General features: G+C 44.9%; 1 protein-coding gene across 7 annotated transcripts in view; it reads right to left on the bottom strand.

Annotated features, from left to right (window-relative positions):
• Nucleotides 1-26,629, bottom strand: part of ryr1b (ryanodine receptor 1b (skeletal)) — a 105,591-nt gene that overhangs the window by 72,660 nt on the left and 6,302 nt on the right. For all 7 annotated transcript variants that reach the window (XM_061216712.1, XM_061216710.1, XM_061216707.1 and 4 more), the window contains exons 2-27: nucleotides 18,795-18,914; nucleotides 18,471-18,572; nucleotides 15,831-15,905; nucleotides 15,646-15,724; nucleotides 14,936-15,048; nucleotides 13,941-14,040; nucleotides 13,424-13,517; nucleotides 12,973-13,047; nucleotides 12,429-12,585; nucleotides 11,224-11,388; nucleotides 10,529-10,650; nucleotides 9,702-9,888; nucleotides 8,169-8,304; nucleotides 7,698-7,793; nucleotides 7,134-7,252; nucleotides 6,267-6,400; nucleotides 5,634-5,875; nucleotides 4,955-5,147; nucleotides 4,437-4,653; nucleotides 3,833-3,937; nucleotides 3,009-3,112; nucleotides 2,574-2,657; nucleotides 2,135-2,294; nucleotides 972-1,119; nucleotides 267-472; nucleotides 1-31 (exon numbers count right to left, since the gene is read on the bottom strand). The exon at nucleotides 1-31 is cut by the window's left edge and continues 144 nt beyond it. In XM_061216712.1, the coding sequence (XP_061072696.1) occupies nucleotides 1-31; nucleotides 267-472; nucleotides 972-1,119; nucleotides 2,135-2,294; nucleotides 2,574-2,657; nucleotides 3,009-3,112; nucleotides 3,833-3,937; nucleotides 4,437-4,653; nucleotides 4,955-5,147; nucleotides 5,634-5,875; nucleotides 6,267-6,400; nucleotides 7,134-7,252; nucleotides 7,698-7,793; nucleotides 8,169-8,304; nucleotides 9,702-9,888; nucleotides 10,529-10,650; nucleotides 11,224-11,388; nucleotides 12,429-12,585; nucleotides 12,973-13,047; nucleotides 13,424-13,517; nucleotides 13,941-14,040; nucleotides 14,936-15,048; nucleotides 15,646-15,724; nucleotides 15,831-15,905; nucleotides 18,471-18,572; nucleotides 18,795-18,914 (3,364 nt within the window). The remainder of the gene's footprint in view (nucleotides 32-266; nucleotides 473-971; nucleotides 1,120-2,134; nucleotides 2,295-2,573; nucleotides 2,658-3,008; nucleotides 3,113-3,832; nucleotides 3,938-4,436; nucleotides 4,654-4,954; nucleotides 5,148-5,633; nucleotides 5,876-6,266; nucleotides 6,401-7,133; nucleotides 7,253-7,697; nucleotides 7,794-8,168; nucleotides 8,305-9,701; nucleotides 9,889-10,528; nucleotides 10,651-11,223; nucleotides 11,389-12,428; nucleotides 12,586-12,972; nucleotides 13,048-13,423; nucleotides 13,518-13,940; nucleotides 14,041-14,935; nucleotides 15,049-15,645; nucleotides 15,725-15,830; nucleotides 15,906-18,470; nucleotides 18,573-18,794; nucleotides 18,915-26,629) is intronic.

Below are 26,629 nucleotides of genomic sequence, written 5' to 3' on the forward strand. Positions count from 1 at the left end.
ACGGCTCGTTCCCCACATGCCAGCGCTGAGCCTACGGGAGGGGGGAGAGAGGAAGAGAGAGAGGGGAGAGGAGGGGGGGAGGGGGAGAGAGAGGGAGAGAGAAGAGGGGGGCGAGAGAGGGGGGGGGGAGAGAGGGAGAGGAAGAGAGGAGTGGGGGAGAGAGAGAGGAAGATTAAATATAATAAATCTAATAAGTAGTTTTTATAAGGAGGTTAAAGGACACCTCGATGCCGCCATCTTAGTTCCAGGTACACAGACAGAGGTACCTTGAAGCCGTTGAAGACGTAAGCCAGGTCGTCGGCGCCCAGCTCAGTGTCGGACCGCACGCTGGGTCTGGCCCACCCCACTCTCATCTCCCCCACCGTCATCGCCTCAAACTCAAAGTACCATTTCCCGTGAGTCACCGCATACGACTTCTCTGCTCGGAACAGACGCACCTTGTCCCCACACGTGTTCTCCACCCCATGACCACCTAGGAGCAGGGAACCAATCGTAGGCAAATTAGGCAGCAGGTACACTTCAGTGGTAGGAAAAGGTGAGCATTGCTGGGCTGAATGGCCTCTTCTTGCCATTATGTTGTTATTTATGTTACGTTATGTTATCTTTTGTTATCTTATTGTATGTTATGCAAAGCAGGGATCTCCAACTCAATGCCTGGAGGGCTGTAGTGACACACCCCAATACTATAAACAAAATGTATCCTCCTTTCATGCACTCATCTCCTTCTGGAAGTATGGCGGGTGGAGACAAGTGGAGGAAAGCCAATCAGTGGCTTAAACTAAACACTAAAAAACCTCCAGACAGTGCTGTCCTGCAAGACTGGAGACTGGTCCCACTTACAAAGGGTGATCGAGGAAATATTCGCAAGAAAAGAAAGTAAAATAAATTAAATAAATAGATAAAATATGGAAAAATATGGACACACCACAGGAAGAAAACCTACAAGGGAGGATAGAAAGGGCGAGACTCACTGCTCTCCTGGTCAGGTGGCTCAATGTTGTATCCGTAGCCAATCAGAGTGCGGACTGCAGCGCATACACTGTCCCGATTGGTCTTCTTGGTTTTCTCATCCAGCAGGTTGTAGGGCACCAGGCGAGGGTTGCGCTTGTTCATAATATCCTAATTGGGGAAAACACCAACATGAGAAAGGGACACGGTACTGTACGCTTTGTAGCTCTCTTCCTGAACATCCTCCATTTTCTTAAATGGCAGCATCGAATATACCAGGAATGAGATAACTTGTAGAATCAAGGGTGCTATAAGGGATGGGTGGATGAAGATTTAGGACAATTACAAGGGCCCTCTCAGAGGCGCCCTCAAAAAATATTAGAACAGCTCATTTTCAGGGGTGGTGATGCCTAATGTGAGATCATGCAGCCCAAAATCCCTGGTGGAGCCATTTTGTGCAGAATCGTACCAGGGACAATGAAATGACCAGGATGGGTGAGAGATAGAGATTCTCGTTGATATCATGGACTGGTTTGACAGTCATCACAAATTCAGATGTGAGAACATCAAAAGCAGCTAATGACAAGAACTTATTTAGCCCATCTGGCACATAGTTTCCTTCTAAACCAGAGAATCCAGCACTGCTTCCGATCTGGACTCCAACCCCCAGAAGACTGTCTCTACTGTCTATGTAAGCTGCTCCATACACAAACTAAGGCTGCACAATATGAGGAAAATATGCAATAACATTGTTCAATATTGCAATGACAATATGACTTGCGATATTATATTATATATGATATGATATTCTACTGTTTTTCTACTGATATATTTCTACTGATATTCTACAGTTCTACTGTCTTTCTGCTTTAGGTACACTGCTAACATAGACCCCAGACAATGAATAGCCTATGCCCACTAAATACCAAAAAATGTATACACTATCTCCAACATGCTTTGATTTAACAAATTGCACATGAACAGCCAACATAAATTTCACCACAGTCCAAGCAGTCTTTTGTGATGTGTTTATCTTGCATGTTCACATCTTGATGATAATAAATATACCATATATCGTGCAGCCCTAGTACAAACACACTTCCTGATATCAGTGAACCTTGTTCTGCTGGGTGAACTCCAGGTGAAAATCATACTGCAGTTAATGGAGAGGGGGGCGGGGGGGTACCTGCACGATGCTGTAGGTCCAGCCTTGTCGCACCCTGTCCCGCGCCCAAACGTTGTGCCCGTTCTCCGCCAGCTTCTCCACCAGGGTGTTCTGATTGGGCGTCAGTTTGACGTGGCTGAGGTCCAGTGGGGCCGGTTTGTAGCTGCTGCTCATTATGTATCTGATGGGGCGGGGGGGGGGGGTCAAAATATTGCGTCTGATAGAGGGAGGGGCACTTGCTTTTAAAATAGTCAACAACCTGCAAGTAACCAACTGCCATCGGAAAGGTTCAATTTCACAAAAAGCCTGTAGATGCAACCAAAACATTGTCCAGAAAACAGCCATACCTCCAAGGTTTTTATTCATTTGCAGAATAAAAGGATCCCAAATTAGGTTAGCTAAGATCTTGAAGAACTTAAGAGTGTAGGTGTGGTACAATGCAGCAGTTTTCAGGACTCACGTTTTGGGAAGCTTTATTTTCTTCAGGTTTTCCTCTGCCTTCTCATCGCCCATGCCCACATGGCACCCCAGAGCCAACAGGGTCCTGTATGTTCACATACACATGCACACAGACGCACAGAGAGAGGGAGAGAGAGAGAGGGAGAGAGAGAGAGAGAGAGAGAGAGAGAGAGAGAGAGAGAGAGAGAGACTTTGTTGACTACTCCAGCAACTTTTCATTAAGCAAAGTGAGAGAGAAATGTTCCAAAACTTGCCGACAACGCCTGAAACAGAGAAGAATGTTTTCACTCAGCTAACATTTGCCTAACTTATTAATTTTATTTCCGTGTATCCAATAAATGCGTTCATTTGTTCACACAAATTTGTCACAAAAATTAGCAAGGTTTAGGCTACATGTTTCATGAAAAGGACGAGCCAAAAAGACCCAGACACTCACTTCAGGGTCTCTCCTGACATCTGCAGGTTGTAGTTTCTCTCCGGCTCAGGGAGACTCTGGAAGTCCACCAGACACGGATGCAGTTTCTTGTTGTCGTCGCGGAACTGAGGGAGAGCAGAGGTAGGGCGATGGGATACTGAGCGGAGCAAACATCGGTGAAGTACGTTATTATCGCAATTTGTTCTTTTAACGCGGCGAGGCTCCCAATGGGATAAGAACCACACACTTGATTAAATGACTTTCTCCGTTTAAATTACTGTTTCCGTTGTGTAGCTACATTTGGAATTGGCCCATTAAAGTTTTTCTGTGGGATGCACTGATTAGTTTGCTTCTGGAAACATAACAATGCAATCTGCGTTGAAGTTCTTGAACTTTTAGTAGGCCTTATTTATTTATTTGCTTACTTACAATATTTATTTGCTTGCTTGCTTTGCTATAAATAATAATGTCCAATGTTCACATTGTGCTTGTACTATATTGGAAAACAGTTACATAAAAAGGGTAACTGAACAAATGAAAAGAGGTGAATCAATAGGAAAACACAATGCTATCATTCGTTTTATCACTGAATGGATACTTATACCAATTAGCACACTGCCAAATTATTTTAGAAATAGCTATGCGTGCTTGCTTATGTATTTATGTAGGCATGTTTATTTATCTTTATAGCTTGCTATATTACCATTGGAACTGTTCATCACTCAAATAAATTGTCTGGGTCAATTGAAAACATACACTAAAACAGTAATAATAATAATAATAATAATAATAATAATAATAATAATGCAGTTATGTATTGTTGTATAACTGAAACCGCAGCTTACCAGCCCATAGGTCCAGCCCTGCTCGATGCGGGTGACCGCCCACAGCTCGTGGATGTTTTCCGCCAGCTTCTCTCGGATGCGCTCCAGATGAGGCGGTAGCACTATCTGAAAACAGCCGACATGCACACAAGCTTTAAGCGCAATATACAGAAAAGCAGCGCTTCTTAAACAGTGGGTCAGGACATGAGACGGGTAGAACCGCTTAAATGCAAAAGTTGATACTGGCATACGTTTTTAAATGCCATATTGGTCATATTTTACTTGAACCACTTGAAAGTGGCTTACATGACACTCTCATACACATGACATAACAGCTGTCTCAAGATGGCGTAACAGATTTTTTCAGTTGATGTCAAATGATATAAAACAGATTTTACTGTCATCAAATCTATGGATAAGAATACACTTTAAAGTAAGTAAACCATTTTTGTTAGTAAATGTCAGGCTGAATTTCATTAAGGAGTGGATAGCAAAACATGTATTCACTCATTTAGTGGATTGTAGGCTCGGGAAGTTTGGGAACCCCTTGATACAAAATACATTTGACAGTTTTATTTTGGACAGCCATGATAGGGGATAGGATACAGGCGAACACAAACAGCACCTGCACAGTGTCCACCGGGCAGGGGGTGAAGGACGTGTGTGTCAGGGACTGTGTGGGCCCCAGCAGGTTTCGGATGCCCTCAAAGTCGTGCTTGTACTCCTTGATGGGCTCGATTCGCATCCTGTCTTTGGGCAGAAGGGCCTCGTAGCAGGGGGCATACCCGGGGGGAGGGAGGAATTTGAAGTCTCCATGACGACCGCCCAAGAGGAAACGTGCCCTGGGAGATGAGCAGGAAATGACATCACTCAGATTAACAGGGCAGGGCTCTCCTCTTACCCCCAAATCCGTCTTCCATTACTCCTCCTTCCCACAATCCTCTCTGCTCTCCCAGACTCTACCCTCAGGTGAAGCCCACTCAATTTCACCCACGAGTTCTGTACATGTACCAGATACTCTGCTCTGTATTGTTACCATAGAAAGTTCTGCCTCCCCACAATTGATGGCAAAATATGTTATTATTCCTGGTCAGGGTCAGAGCCTGGCGGGCGAGGTGGCCTAAAGGGTCAGAGGTCCCTTACTTGACACCGGCGGCGAAGCTGATGGCGGGGTAGAAGAGGCCGTCCAGGTTGAAGTTCTCGAACATGCCCTGCACGGGGTGGCCGTTGATGCGGAAGGAGATACTGGGCACGCTCAGATCCAGGCAGCAGCTGACCACGTCGTCCGCAGCCAGCGCGTGCGGATTGGGCGAGGCCACCTGCCGAGGAACGTGCCCTGGAGAGAGCCACAGGGGCCGCGTGAATGTGCTGGGTTTATATACAGCGTTTATCCAAAGCGCTGCACAATTAATACCTCTCATTCACCCATGCATACACACACTCGCACACCAACGGCTACACCATACAAGGCACCGACAAGCTCGTCGGGAGCAATTGGGGGTCCGGTGTCTTGCTCAGGGAAACATTAACACACCCAGGGCGGCAGAACCAGGAACCTTCAGACTGCCAGATGAGCTAATGCCGACCCTTTCAGTCCCGAGAGTGCCATACGACCGTATACCTTTTCAACCAATCAAAATGACTGCTAAACTATTGTTTTGAACCTGTTAAACTCAACCAAAGGCAAAACCCCTTGGGATTTGGGTAGAGCCGTTTCATATTCATTCGTATTCATATTTTATTCATATTACATGACTAAAATGTAAATGCACCCCCTTGTCAGTCACCCCCCCCTCCACGGGAGGGTAATTACTGCACTCACCTGACCACAAGTTCTGGCCGTCGTACCCGTAGGAGTAGAGGTCGTCCCCCACGCCGTTGCCCCCCCAGCCCTCGCCCCCCCCAGGGTAGGGGCTGTAGCCCTCGGTCAGGCCCCAGCCCACGCGCAGGTGGGCAGCCTGAGCCGTGGCGAAGGGCTCCACGTAGTCCACTATCACCTCGAAATACCACTTCTTATACTGCGTGGAGCCCTCGCACTTGCCCAGGAAGATGTTGGGTCTGACGCTGAAGAGGGAGAGGAGGGAGAAGAAATGTAGTCAGCGAAAGCCGCACAAAATGTCTGCTACTTTTTTTCTTTTTTTTTTACCAAGTTAGGCTCTTATTTTCCAGAGGGAAAAAACTATTTAACAGTCACAAGACTCTTATTTTGGAAAATTGTGGAAATCCAACCACACAGCAAAAATACCTCCTTCGTTCTTCATTCTGATAATTTTTATAAAACACAGGCGCCCCCTACTGGACTCAAACTATGCTACAGTTGCTTTAACACACCATTTTGCTGAGCTCTGATAATGTACTGTAAGCAGGGCCATCTCTATTTTGGTGAAAGGTGCTGACAATACCAGTAGGATGGGGGATGGGGGACGGGAGACCCAGAGCAATATTTTTTTGTTACCTGCTGACATAGTTGACGATGCTGGTTTGCAGCAGGAGGTCACGACCCGGAAGCAGATTCTCTGTGATGAGGTTCTGATTGGATCGCACAGCCACTCCATTACACACACACAGGGAGCGAAGAACATCCAGAACCTGAGAGACACGCACAGGAAGGCAGCTTGATGTTAGGAGTCTGGATTAGAGACCTGCACATTCCCTTCACTTGACTGTCAGACACGGCCGATTAGCTGAAGCACCTAGGAGTCACTGGCGCTAAGCGGTTCTTTCCTGAATGTGTCTCAATGTGTAACATGGTAAAAGGCTATGGGATGTACAGAATGTTAAGACCACACAAGTTTAAGGGATTATGAGTCCACTTGAAAAGGGCGGCTTGTAGTATAGTGGTTATGGTACATGACTGGGACCCACAAGGGCGGTGGTTCGATCCCCAGTGTAGCCACAATATGTTCCACACAGCCGTTGGGCCATTGCTCCAGGGGAGGATTGTCTCCTGCTTAGTCTAATCAACTGTACGATGCTCTGGATAAGAGCGTCTGCCAAATGCCATTAATGTAATGTAATGACAAATTGGACGTCCCCACAGCTCATCTAAAAAAATAAATAAATAAAAATTCAAATTGGCCCTGGTCCTTATCTTTGTTGTACAGGTAGCAGTTGAAATTGTACTTCCCTCTAGGGTCTTTCAGCGCACTTATCCCTGGTTATGGGTATGCACTTTGTTGTACGCCGCTCTGGATAAGAGCGTCTGCCAAATGCCATTAATGTAATGTAATCTTTAGGTTGTGATCTTCCATTTTAAGCTCGCAGACCACCTAGGCCTCACTGAGCAGACTGTGCATAGCCAGTCCATGGGTCAGTTACCCACCTTATGATTGCGTCCGTGCTTATCCAACAGGGAGATGATGGACTTGATGTGGTTCTCCTGGATGATGTTGAGAACCTCTGGACTCTCGATGAGGACGCAGTGCAGCACCTCCAGAATACCTGCAGGCACAGAGGAGCAGGGAACCAATAAGAGCCTCTTACACTCATACAGTATAGCGGAGTTGTGGAAGACTATGTACACTTAAGGGGTCACTTTTAAGCAATCGCATGCGTGCTTGTGTCTGTTTGTTCGGCAGCAGTCAGATAAATTTGTTTTGCCCAGCCGTATGAGAAAGACGTTTTGCTTCAGAGGTAATTCAGCAGGAACAAGAAGAATATGTACATGGCTGGAAGAACTTAGATGTGCCAGGTGTTTGAACAGTACACGTCAGAGAGCATGCTGCTTTGTTTCAGAGAATGCGCCGTGCTGATGTATTCTGAATTATGTCCATGCTGCATGTAATAAAGAGTGCCTTATCACAGTAGATTATCCTCTACAGAGCAGATCAGAGCACTCTTACACATACAGTACAGTAATAACTGCATCAGTGTGGAGTTTGGGTACCTGAGGAAGCTTCCAGCCGGTCCAGTTTGCTGACGATCCAGTCCAGATTATCACAGAACAGAGCGCAGTTCGCCCGGTTTCCTCTTATCAGAGAGGCTATGGGAAACACAGTGGTGCCGTTAGTTTCACTTATTCCATGCATGTAGTGTGTCTGTACAGCATGCATAATGTCTATTTTTAGTGTGTATGTATCATGTACGTATGTGTATTTTTCCGTTCCGTACCCAGAAGCTCATACAGCAGTGTGTGTATGTATAATATGTGTGTGAGTGTGTGTGTGTGTGTGTGTATTTGTCCGTAACGTACCCAGAAGCTCGTACAGCAGTGTGTGTATGTATAATGTGTGTGTGTGTGTGTGTGTGTGTGTGTATTCGTCCGTTCTGTACCCAGAAGCTCATATAGCTGTGTGTGCGTGTGTGTATATGTTTGTGTGTGTGTGTGTGTGTGCATGTATATTCGTCCATATCGTACCCAGAAGCTCGTACAGCAGGTTAACAATCTCCTTCCAGGACTCAGCTGCTTCCTCTCCAGCGAACTCGGAGAAGTGGGCGGCGGTGTTGTACACGTTCAGCCGATCGATACAGTCCAGCACCAGTGTGATCATGCCCTGAACAATGATAAAAACACACATCACTCATCAGCTGTTATGTGTATTTACTGTTGCTTTGTGTAATTAGCCTTTGTATATTTACAATGTGCTTACTGTATATATGTATATATCCTATTGTTTTGATGACCCTGATTAAGACCTACTGTCAATTCATGTTGAACTTTCTTTGTCTTGTTCTAGCCCATTTAAGGCGTTTAATCTACTTTTTCACCCTAAGACAGAGTGCCTTTTTCTGTCATGTCCGTGGCCTTTGCCCATAGCTTTTTCTCTTCTGTCCATGTTTCTCTCTGTATTTTTAAGTCCCCTGTGTTTTGTCTTTTGTATCCCACTTTGCTTTCGTAGTTCCGTTTTCTGTTCATCATTCGTTTCTGTTCTCTATTTAGTGCCTCTGCCTCCCTCTCCTTATATGCTTTTCCTTCCTGTTATTATGTTATGTCTCTCACCTGATTCTCATTGACGGTTAATCAGTTTTGTATTTAAGTCCTCCTGTTTGCTCTTTTCCTTTGCTAATTCGTCTTACCTGTTCCATTTTTACATTTACATTTACATTTTAGTCATTTGGCAGACGCTTTTAATCCAAAGCGACTTACAAGTGCATAGGTTCTACCATAAGTCAGAGCATCACATCCAGAAACTAGCAAAATACACAGGAAACTAGCAAAATAGTTCCCTATCCCAGTTCTAGCCTGTTTTTCTGTGCGTTGTTTTTTTCTTAGATTTTCTGGTTTTGATCTTTGCTTGGCTTTGGACTCCCTGTGTTTTCGGATCTTGTGTTTGTATATGATTGTACTCTCATGTTTGGTCTGCCTACCTGGCCCTCGACCATTACCCGTTTTTTGGATTATGCTCCGAATCTGCCTGTTATCAATAAAGCTGTTTTATTCACCTTATTCCAGAGTCTGCGCATGGTTCCCTGACCCACCCACCTTGACAGGTTTCTTTTAGTGGCACACGGTTCATCCTTTCAGAGGCATTATTCCCCCAAGGATTTTGTCTTCTAGTGTTTGCCTACCTGCCTTACCAATAAGCACCTGTCATTCAAGCAGGGAATCTGTCTTTTCATTACAGAATTGTATCAGTACGTTACAGACAACCCACGGAAGACATATTTAGACTTCAAATCTTATTTCCATTACTTCATGACAAGTAAATAGTAAATGTATATTTAAATTGGGAGAAAATTATTAAAATCAGATTTAAAGTCCAATTACAAGACTAAAACCCATGGTAAGGCTGTTGTTGCAGTGTAAATCCGTTGGTAAGGCTGTTTTTGCAGTGTAAACCCATGGTAAGGTTGGTTTTGCAGTGTAAAACCCTTTGGTAAGGCTGTTTTTGCAGTGTAAACCCCTGTTTTACGGTGTAAAGCCCCTGTGTGCGATGTGCTTCTTCCGCACCTCCTCCTGGAAGAGGTTCTGCCGGTTGCGGAGAGAGCGCAGCTTGGTCTGTTTCTCCTCGTGCTCCAGCTCCTCCTCAGGGGGGCTGAAGTAGAAGATGAGGTCCTGCAGGGACAGGACCACCCCCTCCAGGGGCAGGGACACGGGGCTGGAGGGCTTGTTCTTCCCCCGCAGAGAGTCCAGACCCCTGGGGAGGCACACACAGAGACTTCCTTATGATGGTAAATGGTAAATTTATGGTAAATGGCAAATGGCATTTATATAGCTTCATCCAAAGTGCAGTACAATTAATGCTCTTCTCGTTAGCTGTCTTGCACAGAGACTGCCAGATGACCTCTCTTACCGCCTGAGCCAATGTCGCCCCCACTTTGTAACTTACTAACACTGTAAAGGTGCATTTACAGTTATCCATTGTGTTCCGATTACCCCTTTCAGTCCTTAGAGTGACATTTTGAGTGTCTGATGGCACTCTCGAACTTAAACCTTTTCAACCAATCAAAATGACTGCTATACTATTGTTTTCAGCCCCTATTAAAGCCCTAGGGCCCTGTTGTGTATAACAGGGGGGGTCGGGTGACATTAGCTCAGGAGGTTCATGTCGGAGGGGTTGGCAGTTCAATCCCCCGCCTTGGGTGTATCGAGGTGTCCCTGAGCAAATGCTCCTGACGAGCTGGTTGGTGCCTCACGTGGAACCCAGTCGCCATTGGTGTGTGAGTGTGAATGCATGAATGAGAGACATTAATTGCAAAGCGCTTTGGATAAAAGCGTAATGTAAACGCAGTCCAGCAGTGAGGGGCTCAGAGCAGGACTGGAGAAGACGCTCGTACTTGATGAACAGGTTGAAGAGGCCGTTGGTGCTGTAGATCATACGGGCGGCCTGCGACTCCTCAATCTGAGAGCGGGACACAGACATGGCATCGTCCATGTGCCCCTCCTGGTGCAGAATGGCCTGGAGGGGGGGGGGGGGGGGGGGTGTTTCACACGTCACGTTTCTGCAAAAGGCACATTCCTTTTCCCTATCAACCCAGTCATCTTTTACCATTATTGTGTTTATAATAAATAATATTCAAATATCAATAATTATTATTATGAACTGATGTAGCGCTTTTCTCAAGAACACTTTAAGTAGAGTGTTATACTCTTAGGGCTAGTTTCAGAACTAAAGATCAGGTTTAGTCCTGGACTTAATTGAGTTCTGTATGGAGAACCTCTTGGAGTTTAGTCTTGGACTTGGCTTAACCTGGTCCAATCTATATGAAACTGGCCCTAAAAATATAATATTCTACTTAAAACATAAATCATTCCCCAAAACCCTATATTACGCACTGACACCTCCTTCCCTGAAGTATTTCTAAAAGATATATTCTGCATTTAGTATTTATAAATCATTTTGATTTGTATTTGTATTTAATAAACTGAACTTGCTCCCATAATGTGTCTTTTGGATCATAGCTATAGCATAAATGTAGAATGTGCATTTATAGGTTCACCTGCGGTTCATTATTGTTACCCCCCCACCCACCTTCCTCTTGAGCAGGCCCAGGCGGGCAGCCTTGGCGTCCACGGAGGCGTAGGTGAGCCACAGGCCGGTGGATACGTGCTGGACAAAGCACATGGACTCCCCATACTTTATCTCTGGAATGCCCATGCCCTCCACGTCCCGCTTGTGAGCCACCTCCGTCTTCTCCTGCTCCCGGGAACCAGGGAGGGGAAGGGCAGGGGAGAGGAAGGGAGAGAGGGCGGGAAGAGAGAGAGGAGAGGGGATGGGGAAAGAGAGGGAAGGGAGGGTATGGGGGAGAGACGGAAGAGAGGGGGAGGAGAGAGGTGGGAGAGAAAGGGAAAGGAGGGGACGGGGAGAGAGGGGGGAGAGAGAGGAGGAAATGGCAGACAGAGGGAAAGATGAAATGGGGGAGAGAATTATATATTATATTATTATACATAATGAATATGCAGCACGTCCAAAGAGCATCTCTGTAAGACTGACTCATAGCTGAGGATGAACAGCAAAGCCCAATTCAGATCAAAAGTTCATCAGCTGCCAAGATGGTTTGCTTTAGTGTGTACCATTCAGTTTCTGGGTACAGTAGTTGCTGTGGCCTCCAAGATTTTACATATCATTCTTTGGAAAGAATGTAATCCGTTAACTGTCGCTTTGATGGTGGCGCCAAATAGTGACGTTGGTAAAATGTTTGTGTCTTTTTTCAGTCTGGTGTAGTCTCGCAATGCCATTATACCCTTGAGCAAGCTACTTAAACTGAATTACCCTGGTAAGATATCCAGCTGTTTAACAGAACTGCTGAGCCAGTCGCCCTGGGTACAAGCGTCTGCTAAATGCCAGAATGGAATGTAATATATCCCGAATAAACCCCAATGCCCCAGTGCAGTGATGGGGACACTGTAATGTAAGAGATTACGTTTTTTGGATGAGACGTTATACCGAGGTCCTGACTCACTGAAGTCATTAAAGATCTCATTACATGTCCTGGCTAAATCCCCAACCTGGCTCTCTGAACCGGACACCTAATCATCCTCGGATTTATTTGCTTAAAAATTGTTCTCTCCCCCTCCACGTCAGCTGGCGAGCGTTCTGCCGCAAAATGGCTGCCATGCTTCACCCAGGTTGTGGTGGAAGCAAGTTCCTCCTCAATTTGAGTGTGAGAAAAACAGTATCTATCTATCAAACTATCTATCTATATATCTATCTAATTTAAGGTTGAGTGTAGTGACCTTGGAGACTCGCAGGCAGAAGGCGGACATCTTTGTGTTGGCTCTGTCTGGGTCCAGCACCATCAGCCCCTTCTCCTCGTCCAGACACAGGTAGCGTCCGGTGGTGATGTGGCGCACGCGGAACGGCTGCCCCCATTTCATATGGCCCCCGCTCCAGCTACAGAGCCAGACAGGAAGTGTGTTACTTCACATCACAATGCATACAAAAACTACACATCCAACGGAGAGATCAGCCAGATAGGAAGTGCATTGCTTTTACATCACATTACATATAAAAATTACACACCCAGTGCATCAGCTTTTGTATTCACTATGTATATACACATCATCATTTAATGAACTTATAACAATATACCATATCATTCTAAACCATTTTTGTTCCATGAAAAGGTACCAATCCCTGTGTATTTAACATACGTTCTCTAAAAGGTGTAAATTCTGAACATACAATGAATATTTTATTTGGGGTGGGCTTGGTCAACCTTCATCAGGCAGGGGCTTGTTTCGGACATACTTCCTGTAAGGAAGCAGGAAACCACCTCACCTGATTCGCAGGGGCTCCAACCTCCACAGAGATCGAGCCTGGCTGCACACTGCCCCGCCCTCATACTGGGCGTTTCTGGAAGGAGAGAGAGTCACGTCAGCGTGGCCAAGACGGTCACTTGAACATCATTGAGCTGAGGGTAGCCAACAGATTTTCCATCCTGTATGTCAGGCAAAATTACACTGATACACCAAAGGACTAGATAGAGCTCTTGTGAATGGCCTACCATACCACAGTGGTTCCCAATCCTGTTTTAGGAGATCTACTGCCTTGTAGGTTTTCTTTTCAGTCCTAATTTGGCGCATCTGATTCTACTATTTAGCAGCTCAGTAATATATCTAGCCGTTGAATGAGTTGTGCTGGAGTGAAAGCCTACAGGAAGATAGATCTCCAGGAGCAGGGTTGGGCAGCCCTGCTCTAGCTGTTGAATGAGGTGTGCCGAGTCCCTCACCTGCGGTCGTCTCCTTGGTCGGCCGAGGAGATGGCTAAACACTCGTCCATGTGACCGTGGAAGAGGCGGAGGACGTGCCCCCCCGTCAGAAACCCTGGGGCAGGATGAGGAGGGTGAGGAGGGAGGCGGGGCAGGATGAGAGGAGAGAGAGGGAGGAAGGGAGGATGAAAGTGAGAGGGTGACGTGTGACTGATTGTGTTCTCAAAGGTAAAACAAACAGCATTAAGCTAAACTCTGGGACAAAATTTTTTTTTGAAATAACCTTAAACAGAAGTAAAAATCCTGCAGACATCTTGAGTGAAATCCTTTTTAAAAAGACCAAACTACTATTTGCACATTTTTGTTAGTAATAGATTTTGTTTAGAATAGTCAGGGATCTCCAGGAGAGTCCCCCCCCCCCCCCCCCCCACACACACACACACACACACACACAGCATTGTAAAGTGTTCAGGTGGGTGTCTGGCCCAGGTGTGCCCAGGTGTGCAGGTAGAACATCCCATAATAAGGCAGAGCTCACCCTCAGCCAGCTCACAGCCGGAGCATACGGGGTTAATGCTCCACAGGGTCTGCATGAAGGAGGCGTCCACCATCAGGTCCCCGCTGGCGTAGGACAGGTGCTGCGCAGGAGGGGGGGGTTAGGGCAGGGGTCGGCAACCCTGGTTCTGGAGAGCCGCAGGGTCTCGAAGACCGATTCAGACCCAAGAAACCAGGTGAGGCGAGTAATCGACTGTGTAATCGACCGCTTTAATTGATCAATTAAGTACTGAGTAACTATGAAAGCCAGCACACTGAGTGGCTCTCCAGGACCGGGGTTGCCAACCCCTGGGTTAGGGGGACTGCTCACACTGAGACACAATACAAGAAAGTCCACAAATTGGCATTAACTAATGTAGTTGTTACCATTAATGAACTCATGTACAAATACAATACATTCAATACTGTAAGCATGACATTCATGAGTTAATGTATGTTGACTACTAACTTACGTATTATAAATTAAATATATATAATCTATAAATTAGTGTCATTGTTAACATGAATGAATGGTGTTCAAATACATAAACAGTTTGCTAAACTGCTCAGTAGTTTGGCAGTTAACAACTAGATTAGCCAATTCATGTAAACTTATTGTAAAATAATAGCAGGCTACTGCATCTGAACCAGGCACGTACAGCTCTGGTGGGCTAGGGTTTGAGTTTGAGAAAGCATCAGAGTTGTTCTGGGGCTTTCCTAACACAGGGCAACTCCCATCTACCTTAACACCCCCTCTGGCTACACATAATGCACATAATACACATAACGGAGAATCTTGTGGATGATGAAATTGTGGATCATTAAAAATATATATTTATGCATCTATGTGTAAAGCCCATTAAATCTGTGATCAGAAATTATTTAGAAATATGTTTAATCACTATTGACAATTGAAAATAATCTCCATATCCAAGGTTTTTATAGATTCCGATTTTTCATACATTTTTGTATATTTTTATGTGAGATTTTTAGCCTCACCAGGTATCTCTCGGACGACACGCTGACCAGGATGAGGTCATCTCCCACCCGGACCTTCTCTCCTTCTGACCGCTGTTTGGAGGCGGGGTGGATGGTCCACCAACATGCCTCCCCTGGGGGGAGGGAGGGGGGGTTACGTCAATCATGTGTGTTTCCCCAGCAACGCACACTTATTTTACACACTCAGATTAACGCAGCTGGAGATTCTACTGAAGACCCAGAAGGTTGGTTGTTCAAGTCCCAGTGTTGCCACAATAAAATCAAAAGAATATGACAAATAATAAGACTTAAGATCTTATTTGTTTAAATTTCAAGCAGAAGATTTTCACTTTTTTAAGCTACTGTTTGCTTGCTAATCTTGAAATAAATAAAACCCATTGGCAATATTGTTTTTTTAGCAAAAAGTAATTGAAAGATTTTCAACTTATTTTTGTTTTTTTGCAGTGCAGTTGTCTAGCCATTATAATACATTGAACTTAATTAATGGCCACTGCATCTAACAACTGCCCAGGAGACTCGCAGCTGTAGCCTAGTGGCTAAGGTCCATGACTAGGACTCGGAAGGTTGGTGTTTCAAGCCCCAGTGTAGCCATATTAAAATCCATGCTTTTGCTGGGCCCTTAAGCAAGGTTGTCAACCCCACATTGCACCAGAGGGTCAGCTAAATAACTGTAATGTGCTTTTCCTGTTGTTTTTGGTGGTGAACGGTACCTGTGGAGTCCTCCTGCAGACCCACGTCGAAGGCCAGCTTGTCTGTGAGCGATCGAGAAGTGGTCAGGCAGCTGAGGTACTGAGGGACGCAGAGAGCAAGAGAGACAGAGTTAAAACACAACACCATCGGAGAGAGAAATGTTGCACAATTGAAGAAGAGAAAGATCAGGGGATGTGTCTCTCACCATGCTGGAGTGGGTGTGTCTCAGCAGAATGGCGTGGCCGTACAGCAGGGTCCTGTGACCCCCACCCTGGGAGGACTGTAGGGGGAGGGGGCAACAAAAACAGAAGTTACCATGGAGACAACACGCACTGTGCCAACGCAACCAAACCAACCCCGCTAAGATCGCCCTGGGACATGCCCCCAACACTGGGCTCGGGACAGGGCGGAGACAGGTATCTGAGGTCAGATGTCAACTCAGGATCAAGGCAAAATACCTAAATAAATACTGTACAACTGAATAAAAAAACAAACAAAAAAAGATAGATTGTATATGTTCTGTGAACTAATTACACAAGAGAAGAGCCATACAGGGCACCTGAAACAGCTATGCAGGACATTCTCTACAGGAAAAGATGGCATCACACAAAGAATAAATCTTTTTTTTTTTTTTCATATCTCATGACAGTACCAAAATGCAACTTCAAATATCTTACCTTTCATTTCAAAATCCAGGTGAGGTTTTTCAAACAAGAAAACACAATTATTTTTGTTGCTGTTGTTAGGGGATTACCGTTACCTTCACCACCATCAACAACCATCATCACCATAGCAACAACTGGGTGAGTGTCTTTCGTTAAGCAGGTGTAAGACCATCGAGGTCACATGACCAGGCAGGTTTTTCGGGCGGGGTCAGTGTGTCAGGGGGGGGTTTATTCCACATTAGCAGGGAATCTGTGAACAGCTGAACAGCAGAATATGCCCTGTTCCCCCCCCATCCTACCCCCCTACCCCACCCCGAGGTCTAGCCCCCTCTGCCATTTCTCCCAGAGGCACATGCCAGGCTATTCTCATCCAAATCCCATCAGCCCCCAGGTCCCGTCTCCGTGGAAACCCCCCTCCCACCGACGTTAATTACAAAATCCCGTAAACACGTTCAGTTTAGTGCTGTATTACAACTAAAGAGATAATACCATTTGTTGAGAGACATAGGGCCAGTTTCGCAAACACAGATTAAATCCTAGTCCTGAACTAAATTATGAATGGAGATTCTTAGATAAGACTCAATTTAGTCCAGAACTCAGGCTAATCTGTGTCTGTGAACCAGGCCCTCATACTATAGCTGTGACCTGATTAATCCAGTGCCTTTTTTGGGCGTGGTCATTGTTTATGACATACCACACTGGTCAGAAAAGGTATGCGGTCGATGTCATGCTGTATCGCTGGAGAGGGAAGATTTAGGAGGGCTAGAATGCAGGTCTAGTGGGATGTCAATAATGTTCCATGGGGCGACAATGCTGTGAATGAGGCCTGAATTTTCACAACATTCCTGACTAGAGGTGGCATAGCCTGGACTCGAACCAGCAAGCTCTCCCCACTAGAGGAGATAGGAGAGCTTCCCCTGGGGGGCCACTTGACACCACACATGGGGTCTTCAGCTATGCCAGCACTGTACACAGAGAGGGACAGGTGGAACCAGGGTTTTTTTTTTCTTTTTTTGGGGGGGCTGGGGGGGGGGAGGTAGGGTTGGGGATTCAAGGGGAACAGGAAAATCTGCAGCACTGTTTCACCAAGATGAAAATCAGTGGGAGGAAAGAGAATTTAGAGGGTTGAAGAGAAGTGCAGGGGGAAGGTAGAAAGAAAAGAAGGGGACAGGAAGTTTGGGGTCACATGACAGGAAATGAGACATGTGCAAAGACATACCCATCTGTCCAAATCGACTGCCTATGGTCGGCAGGGGGAGGGGGTTTAGGGTCAGAGAAGAGACAAACAGTTACGCCGGTAGATAAACTAGCCCCTAGATAAACCTTTTTTTTTTTTTCAGAATAATAAAAAAAGCATTTAGCACAGTTCAGTCATTCATTTAAAGATTTTAAGGTAATTTCCCCCCAGAACTGTGTGTTCTGTCTGAAGCACAGAATGGCTGTTGAATTTCTGATCCATTTTGAATAAACAAATACAGTATTTTCTCTCACTCCACAGCAGTAAAATAATCTGAGTGATATATAATTTAAAAAAATTAAAAATCACATGCCTCTTGATTTGAGTGCACATTGACTTTCATCAGCTGAAACTACATGACTGTCCACCAGCTATTCTCATTCCCCTTGAAAGATTTTAGAACTTGTTTATATTTTAACACAATAGGGAACGTGATAAGAAACTCCGTTCAGGAACAGGACTGAACTCTGGCCGGTTACAGTAATAAAAGCAGACGGTGTTAGTGGAGATGTCGAGGGACCATGGGGTCCTCCAGGAGTCCCAGCGGAATGCACAGAACAAAGAAAGAATGGGGGGCTCACCGATTCACCATCCGCTAAAAATAAAACACCAACAACTAAATGCCCAGGAAAATGGTTGTCTTTGTATTCATATTTTGCCAGCAACTGAAGTAAGATAAAGTTTCTCAAACAAAAATTGTCTGGATATTGTGTGAAAATAGATTTTGTAATAAATCAAATAGAAAAGAGAGGTGAACTGCAGTAAACCTTTTTACTGGTGTCTAAGGGGTCAGAGTGTTTTGAATTCCGTATTTGACCCAGTTAAGCATAAAGTTGAGAGCCATGTTGCTGCAGAAGGCCCACCACTCTCTCCCTATCCCTCTCTCCCTCCCCACCACTCTCTCCCTCCACCATCCCTCTCTCCCTCTCACCCCCTCGCTCACCTCGGTCATCTCCACGGTGTTAGCCAGCATCTCCTGCAGGGCTCGGACTGACAGGGACTGCTCCAAGATGAAGGAACAGATCGCCAGGTCTGGTGGAACATTCTAGAGCAGAGGGGAAGCAGCATGGCAACATCTGTCAGAACCCAGGAGCTCACGAGCGACAATGTCATGCCTGTGTATGTGCGTGTATGTGCCATTTTAATGATGTGTACTGTGTGTTTTCACCACACACTGCCCTATTCACTTTTCTGCTATTTCCACACACGTTGCTTCACAGTTAATTGAAAGTGAATGAGGTGTGTAAGTGCTGTGAGATTAAGGTACCTGGGCGTTGGATGTGGTTTCCAGGAAGCAGAGGCGGTTGCCGAAGCCCTCGCAGGATAGGCAGAGCTTAATCTGCTCCTTCAGCACAGTCGCAGTGCACTGCAGCACCACCTGGTCGTCCTGCCGAGACACACCCAGAGACACGCCCGTCAGTCACAGACACAGCCAGACAGTCAGAGACATGCCCAGGGACACGCCGGTCAGTCAGAGACACGCCCAGGGACACGCAGAGAAAATCAGAGACACGCCCAGAGACACGCAGAGAAAATCAGAGACACGCCCAGAAACACGCCGGTCAGTCAGAGGGACGCCCAGATAATCAGAGACACGGCCAGAAACACTCCAATCAATCAGAAAACGGCCCATTCATTGCTCACCATCTTTCTACAACTAAACTGTACCTAGTGCTTAGTTTAAATAAAAACTAGATAGTATCTAGCACTGTATCAAGCCTGGTCTTGAACATCCCCCAGGGTTTCTGCCTCTAGTACTACATGTCCTGGCAAGTTATTCCACACAGTGACCACTATGGTCAGGGGATAGGGCAGTTAATCCCTTTAATTAATTGAAAGCCTCAATTAAAACTCCCCTAAATTTACTAGACTTGAAGAGAATAAGCATCTTAGGTCCTGACAAAGGTATTGTATAAGATAAGCATAAGTTCCATGGATTTATACTCAGTATTTCTAGCTATATCCCAGCAACATGTTGGCCTTTTCTTATTTACTGCTACAGCACAGTGACTCGAACCTGAAACTTGTTGAGCAACTATTTTTCAAATTGATTCCTATTTTCTGCCTTCCTTGTGTGCCTTTTGTATGGTGGTTCTGCCTTATGTTTTGTAGAACTTTCTATTCCATAATATATTGAATTTCATTTGCCAGGTTTCCGCCCCCTTCTGGATTCGGTTTAAATCTTCTTGGATTACTTTAATAGAGTCCAGTTAGCTAAAGCCTCCAGTTTTGTATCATCTGCATCTAATGTACTTTCAATGTCCCTATCAAGGTAATTTTTGTAAATGAGGAAGTGTAGTGATCCCAGCATTGAACCCTGTGGGACTCCAATTCCCACAATACCCTGTGCAGATAATATCCCTCCTACTACTCTTTGTGTTCTACCCTGTAAAATACCACATGTAATTCCTACTTCATCAAAACAGCTCAAGCTAGGTTTAGCTGGTTGACCAGTTTAGATGAGCTCACAGCTTGACATGGTTGACCAGCTACCAGCTCATACGATCTACCATCAGTAGCTCATACCCAGTTAGACCTGCTTTATGACCAGCTTGGCCATGCTGGGTGACCAGCTCATACCCAGCTAGACCAGCTCAATTTTAAAGAGACACATCTCAGACAGATGAGTCAATCAACTGAGCGGCTTTGCTATAGCGCTGTCCAACAGGGGTGGGAACAGTCAAACCCCTGGACTGGGCCTGGTGCCATAGAACCCCCCCCCCTTCCATAAACCAATCCACCACGCCCCCTGCTGTCACTCAGACAGGTACCAACAAACAGAGACAACAGCTGTGGTGAGAACAGGTAGAGATTAACAGCGTGTGCTTAAACACAGAGCTGTCTGTCAGTGCTGCTGCTCCTCTAAGGCCCTGAGTAAGCAGCCAAATAAACACCCCCTTACCCTCCCTTACCCCCCCACACCTCTGACTCACAGCATTCCCAGCTGTTCCCCCCATCATTCATTATGTAAAGAGCTATATCCATCTGAGTCCCCTTTCCTTTCTCGCTCTCCCTACCCCCTCTCCCTCCTCTTCCTCTTTTCTCTCTCTCCCCCTGCTCCCTCTCCTCTTTCTTTCCCCCTCTCTTTATCTCTCCCCCCCTCTCTCTCTCTCTCTCAGCCAACCGCACAATCTTCATCTGTACATAATCATTCATAGGGTGGAATGCATTACCTGATTACTAAAATTAAACGGCTTGTTTTGCTGTCACAATACATGTGTAATGGCTTACAGGGATTACTGCACAGACGGGTCTCTTCAGGGGCTACAGAAAAAGCAGATTAGAGTTTCTCACTCGTTTTCTTCTCTCTGCTGTGTCTTTACTGTCCCTTTGCTGGCCCAGATCTCTCCATCTCACCGCCCGGTCACCTTCACTCTCTGCAACTCTTTCTCAATGTGCAACAGACCTATTTTCTTTTGCTGCCATTTGAGGATATTTAAATGATTCAGATTTATCTGTCATATTACCAACTGTAATTTGACATGAATGATAGCAAGAATTTAATTTTAACACTGATTAGAAAGTATCAATGCACAGACTGCATTCCAATGAATCCACACACTGACCATCATTGTCGGGGGTTGTAATTTTTCATGCCTTTTTATACATACATTTGACAAAATAACTTTGAAGATTTGTTAAACAGTTTTGAAAAGTAACCTGCTACCAAGAAACCATGCTCTGTGATTGCCTACTGGTTTTCAGACAGGGTTTCAAAAGTTCAAATGAGGGGCATTTTACAGACTGACAGATTTACATGGACCTGTTCCAGAGATGAAGAGGGTGTGTGTGTGTATGTGTGTGTGTGAGAGAGAGAGAGAGAGAGAGAGAGAGAGAGAGAGAGAGAGAGAGAGAGAGAGAGAGAGAGAGAGAGAGAGAAAGAGAGAGAGATAAAGAGAGAGAGAATAAGTGTGTGTGAATGAGAGATAAAGAGTGAGAGAGAATAGTGTGTGTGTGTGTGTGTGCGTGTGTGCTTGCATGGAGCTGTATGTCCACTCAGCAAGCACTTTATTTGGAACATTTTTACTTTATTACACCTACTTATTCATGCGATTATCTAATCAGCCAATCAATTGTGCAGTGCAATGCATACAATCATGTAGATATGGGCCAGGAGCTTCAGTTAATGTTCACTTCAACCATCGGAAAAAATGTGACCTAAGTGACCGTGGAATGATTGTTGGTGGCAGACAGGGTGGTTTGAGTATCTCAGAAACAGCTGATCTGCTGGGATTGCATGCATGAGCTTTCTTTATTTCCAAAAGCAGCATGCCTCTTCCTACAGTAACTCAGAGCAGTGAGTGATCACCTGACAACCAAGCAGTGCCTGAACAGATCACATCCCCAAAACCAGCCTCCAGACCCACCTGCACTACCCTACTCACTGAGTCACGCACCCCACTTACAAGACAGCCAATCAGCAGCAAGGCCTTGCAGCTTCCATTTGATTGACAAAAACACATCACATGATCACGTGGGAGATATACAAAGGTAATTATTAGATTAGATCATTATTTTTGTGATACATCTCCCAGCCCTAACGGCAGAACCCCTCTCCCTCTCACCTGTCCCCTTACCTGAGCTGTGTATAGAACCCCAGCTCTGGAACCTCTGTGGTTTTCTCAACAACATCAAAACACCATGTTCAAAGTGCCAAGGCTTGCACAACACCCGCAAACTATGTTTAAAAAGCAAATCACTACAGTCCAGACAGAAGAAAACCAAATCACTACAGTCCCACAGAAGTACTCATTTTCCACTGCAAGGCAAATACCAATCGATGCTGGAGATCTCGTTGAAACTGTATACACACATTTTTCATTATTGCAAGAATGTTTACGGAAAATACTAAATTATACTGTACTTCCTGAAATGAAAACTTAAATGCAGAGAAAAAGTTTCTGAAAGATTCAGTTTATCCTCCAGCCTGTCTAATTAATGTTGCTTGACAAAACACAAGCAGACTGCGTCTGTCAGAAGCCCAGCGAGAGCTAGAGTATCACATATGCCACGATTCCACAATGACCTGCCCACCAGACAAATAATACTGAAGAATGAGATTGAAGGATGAAGTCATAGATTTCAAGCTGAAGTTTTTATCTCACAAATCCAGTGAATATAATTATTGACATTCCTTAGCTCAAGATCACTCTATAATATTCCATAGCAAACTGCAAAAATTGAGCTTGTGCACTTCTGCATGTTATGAGAAAAACAGTATTTACAGACGCTTAGAGCGGGATGTCCTTTTCCACTGGGATGCAATGTGAAGCCTGTTCAGTCCCTGTATCATGTGAAAAGCTTTTGGATTGAGACGCACAAATTCAAAAGCTTAACTCACAGCCATATAAATAGATAAAGATCAGGGGAGCAATTTGCTGGATGCAACCTGTTAGCTTAAGCCCTACCACTTTCCAGCATCAACGTGTTGCTGTTCGCTTTACACATTCAGAGTCATAACATAAGGGATCACCGTATAGCAGTCTTATCTTTCTTATCGAGGAGAAATAATGATCCATGCCGTGAACTGATCCCAGCTCTGGAAACGTGGTTGATATGATGCCGAAAGAGCACAGTTTCCACCAAATATGCATTTAAAGGAGGTTCAAACCTATTTTGAATGCATAAGGCTTCTCTTTAACTCTCAGATAAGGGAGTTAAAGCACTAGCACGAACAGAGTGTAAACATGCCTGCACTCTCAACCTAACTTACATATCTGGGTTCAATAGAATTTCATATACCCTATGCTAGTGGAATTTGGAAAACACCAATATCTGCAGATCCTTCTGATCTTTTTAGATGTGGCTAGTCAAACCTGACTATGACTATCCTATATCCTATGACCAAGACTAGCTTTATAAATTCCAACCATTTACCATTTACTATCTGTCCCTGGGCTGACCAGCAGGGTCCAGTGTTAGGCAGAAGTGATGACTATTGGACTGTTTTTGATGTGCCAGAAGTGTGATGAAGCCTTGGATGCCCTCAACAGGTGTGAAACACTCCTGGTCCTTTACAGCAGGGCAATCTAGCAACTAAACAAACGTTTCACGCTATGAGAACCTGAGAGAGATCAATCAGTCCAAACTAAGTCAATGTCATCAAATCTTCAAACCTTTATATGACCCCAATACAATTCTCACACTGCAGTAGATTCTCACAGACATTTTATTAAAAGGAAGTGATTATGTTCAACAAAATCATCTTTCTCTGAAGATTTAATACTTTGTTCTGTAGGATGTTCAGCTGAGAATTATCTGGCTCAAGCAGGGTTTTTTTTTTTTTTTTTTTTGGCAGCATCTAACCTTCCATGACATGGTTTGACCAGCTCAAGCTATGTTTTGAAACAGCTCCGACAAGCTACCAGCACTAGCTGGTTGACCAGCTCATACCCAGCTAGACCTGCTTTATGACAGGTTGGCCATGCTGGTCCCAGCTCATACCAGCTTGACCAGCTCAGTTTTCGAGCTGATTTTACAACATCTAAAACAGCACCGACACAGAGGGGGACCAAACCACTGTACTACATGGGGCCATATCACTACACGTATGCCTATAAATATATCCAGAGAATGTGTGCTCCTCAGCAGTGGTACAGTGACACACACAAACACACACAGACACACTACACCTCCTTGACTTTATGAACACCGATACAGCCACACCCGTGCCCACAAACACACTAAAAGCCCAGTCTCCACCAAACAGCTGAGACCAGACCAGACTAGAGAAATCTGGGAACGTCAGTGTTTAAATCGCAAAACGTCCACGATTATGGAATTGGCAGTCCAAACCAAAACACCAAGTGAACAAATAAACAACTGTTTCCATGATGACCCAAGTTAACTGTAACGCTAAATCACTAATTGTTCTAAAACTCCAGACTAAGACTTGACATGCTCAGTTTTCGAATTGCCAGCCGCCGAGAACTGATGTTCACACCACTAAAACTTTCTTCTAAAGACGTTCTAAAACCGTGTCGTCTGGTCTCGGCTGTTTGGTGGAGACTGGGCTTTACACACACATTCTGGCATACGCTGATTTGTCTCCGGTCGTCTGGGAAAAGCTGTGTGTGTTCGTCCAGCAGTTAGGCAGACAGAGCACTGCTGTGGACTATTTCAAGAAACTGCTCGATACACAGAACCCCCACACTCAAAGGAATCGTCTCTCACTAATACCCAGTCTTACAGCGAGGAGCAGTACTACAATTTACAAAGATAATACATCGATGGAATACATTTATGGAGACGATTTTGATTAGAACCATCTTCAAAAGAAAAACATTTGAACTGAACCACGTTAGACACGGGTAAAAAATATTTTCAAAAAGAAGTGCAGATTCCAGAAATACTTGCCCCTACTGCTGGGACAAATGTGAGTTGAAATCCTTCCCTCAGCATTGTTTTTGTAATCAGATGATGATGATGTGTAACATGAACAGTTGTCATTTTGCCAAGTCTGTCTAGCAAGAGATAATTTCAACACATGCAAACTGATAAAGTATACAGTATATGATACATACATACATACATACAGTACTGTGCAAAAGTCTTAGGCACCCTAGATATTTTTAAATACAAATTTGATCTTAGATATTCTTTTTTTTCCCCCTCATTAGTGTGTCAGTAGAAAATAGCTAATTTGAGATTTCTAAACATTAATTGTTCAAAACATGTTCATTTCATTATATTTGAAAGCATCTTTGCTTTAAATAATTTTACATTTGCGCAAGACTTTCACACAGTATTTTATATAAAGTAAAAAAAATGCATTATATGATAATATGAGAGCATCATAATACCTGTATGCTCGTTGTATTTATTTTTAATGAACAGGAATATTACATGAACTTACAGATCTATATGCAAAGGTATCCCAGCAGACAAAAAGTTGATAAGCCTTCTTCTCAAAAGAACCAGTCTGGCTCTGGAATACAGAACCCATGACCTGTATATTCCTTCTTGGAAACCATAACCGCAAACTCGCAAAAAACCATCAAGCAACAGACCAAAGACAAGCCCTTTGGAACCTGCAGTAGATGTTTCAGGGTGTCAGGTACAGAACCCATGCTGCCATCAGTGAAAACCTGGGTTCTACTGATAGGAACCAGGGTTCTATTGATAGGGGCCTGCATTCTACTAGTCAAACACAGATCACCAGAAGCCAGGTTCAAATCAGTAGAACCCAGGCTCCTATCAGTAGAACCCTGGTTCCTATCAGTAGAACCCAGGTTTCCAGCAGTAGAACACAGGCTCCTATCAGTAGAACCCAGGCTCGCCTAAGTGGAACACACGCTCGTATCAGTAAAACCCAGGCTCCCCTCAGTAGAACTGAGCTGCAGAACCTAGATTTCTCTCAGTGTCCACAGTAGTTTCAGGGCTGGGTCGATGCCCTGCTGATGGAGGCAGCGAGAGGGGCAGTGTGGGCAGATGAAGCAGGCCAGCAGGATTAAATAATTATGGTAAACACAAACTTTCCTCAAAGCTCATCAGCCTGCTATTTATGTTTCCCCATCAGCTATGAGTTATGCTCTCTCCCTCCATTGCACACAAGCTGCATATTCAATATGAACATTAATGATTGGACCAGATATGCAATTCTACCATATTTCAGGTATTTAGCTGAAGCTTTTATCCAAAGCCTTATGGTTGATTAGACTAAGCAGGGGACAGTACCCCCTGGGGCATTGTGGGGGGTTAAGGGCCTTGCTAACAGCTGTCAGGAGCTGCGCTCCACAGAGTGGGCAGGACTCTTCACAGAGTAGGTGGGGTTATTTGCAGAAGGGGCGGGGCTACATATCATTCCTCCCCCAGGTGGGAGAGAGCCCCAGGACAGAGTTGGTAGGTGCACCCGGTTCCCCCGTGAAACTCTGCACTACTGTACGGGTTATCAGGGCCAGGTCAGCTGAGGACACAGCGCTGAGACACTGAGATTAAGTTCAAGGCAACATCCAATTTATGGCCAAGAGCGACTCTTAAATCCCATCAACTACTGAAAGGTCAAATGCCTTCTTCTGTTTGTGTTGTGATATAAACCTGCCTGCTAGCATTAGCATTTATTACAACTGATGAAAGATGAATGGTTTCACAGGGAAATGGTTG

The sequence above is a fragment of the Conger conger genome, chromosome 13 (assembly GCF_963514075.1).
Source record: "Conger conger chromosome 13, fConCon1.1, whole genome shotgun sequence".
Taxonomy (NCBI): domain Eukaryota; kingdom Metazoa; phylum Chordata; class Actinopteri; order Anguilliformes; family Congridae; genus Conger; species Conger conger.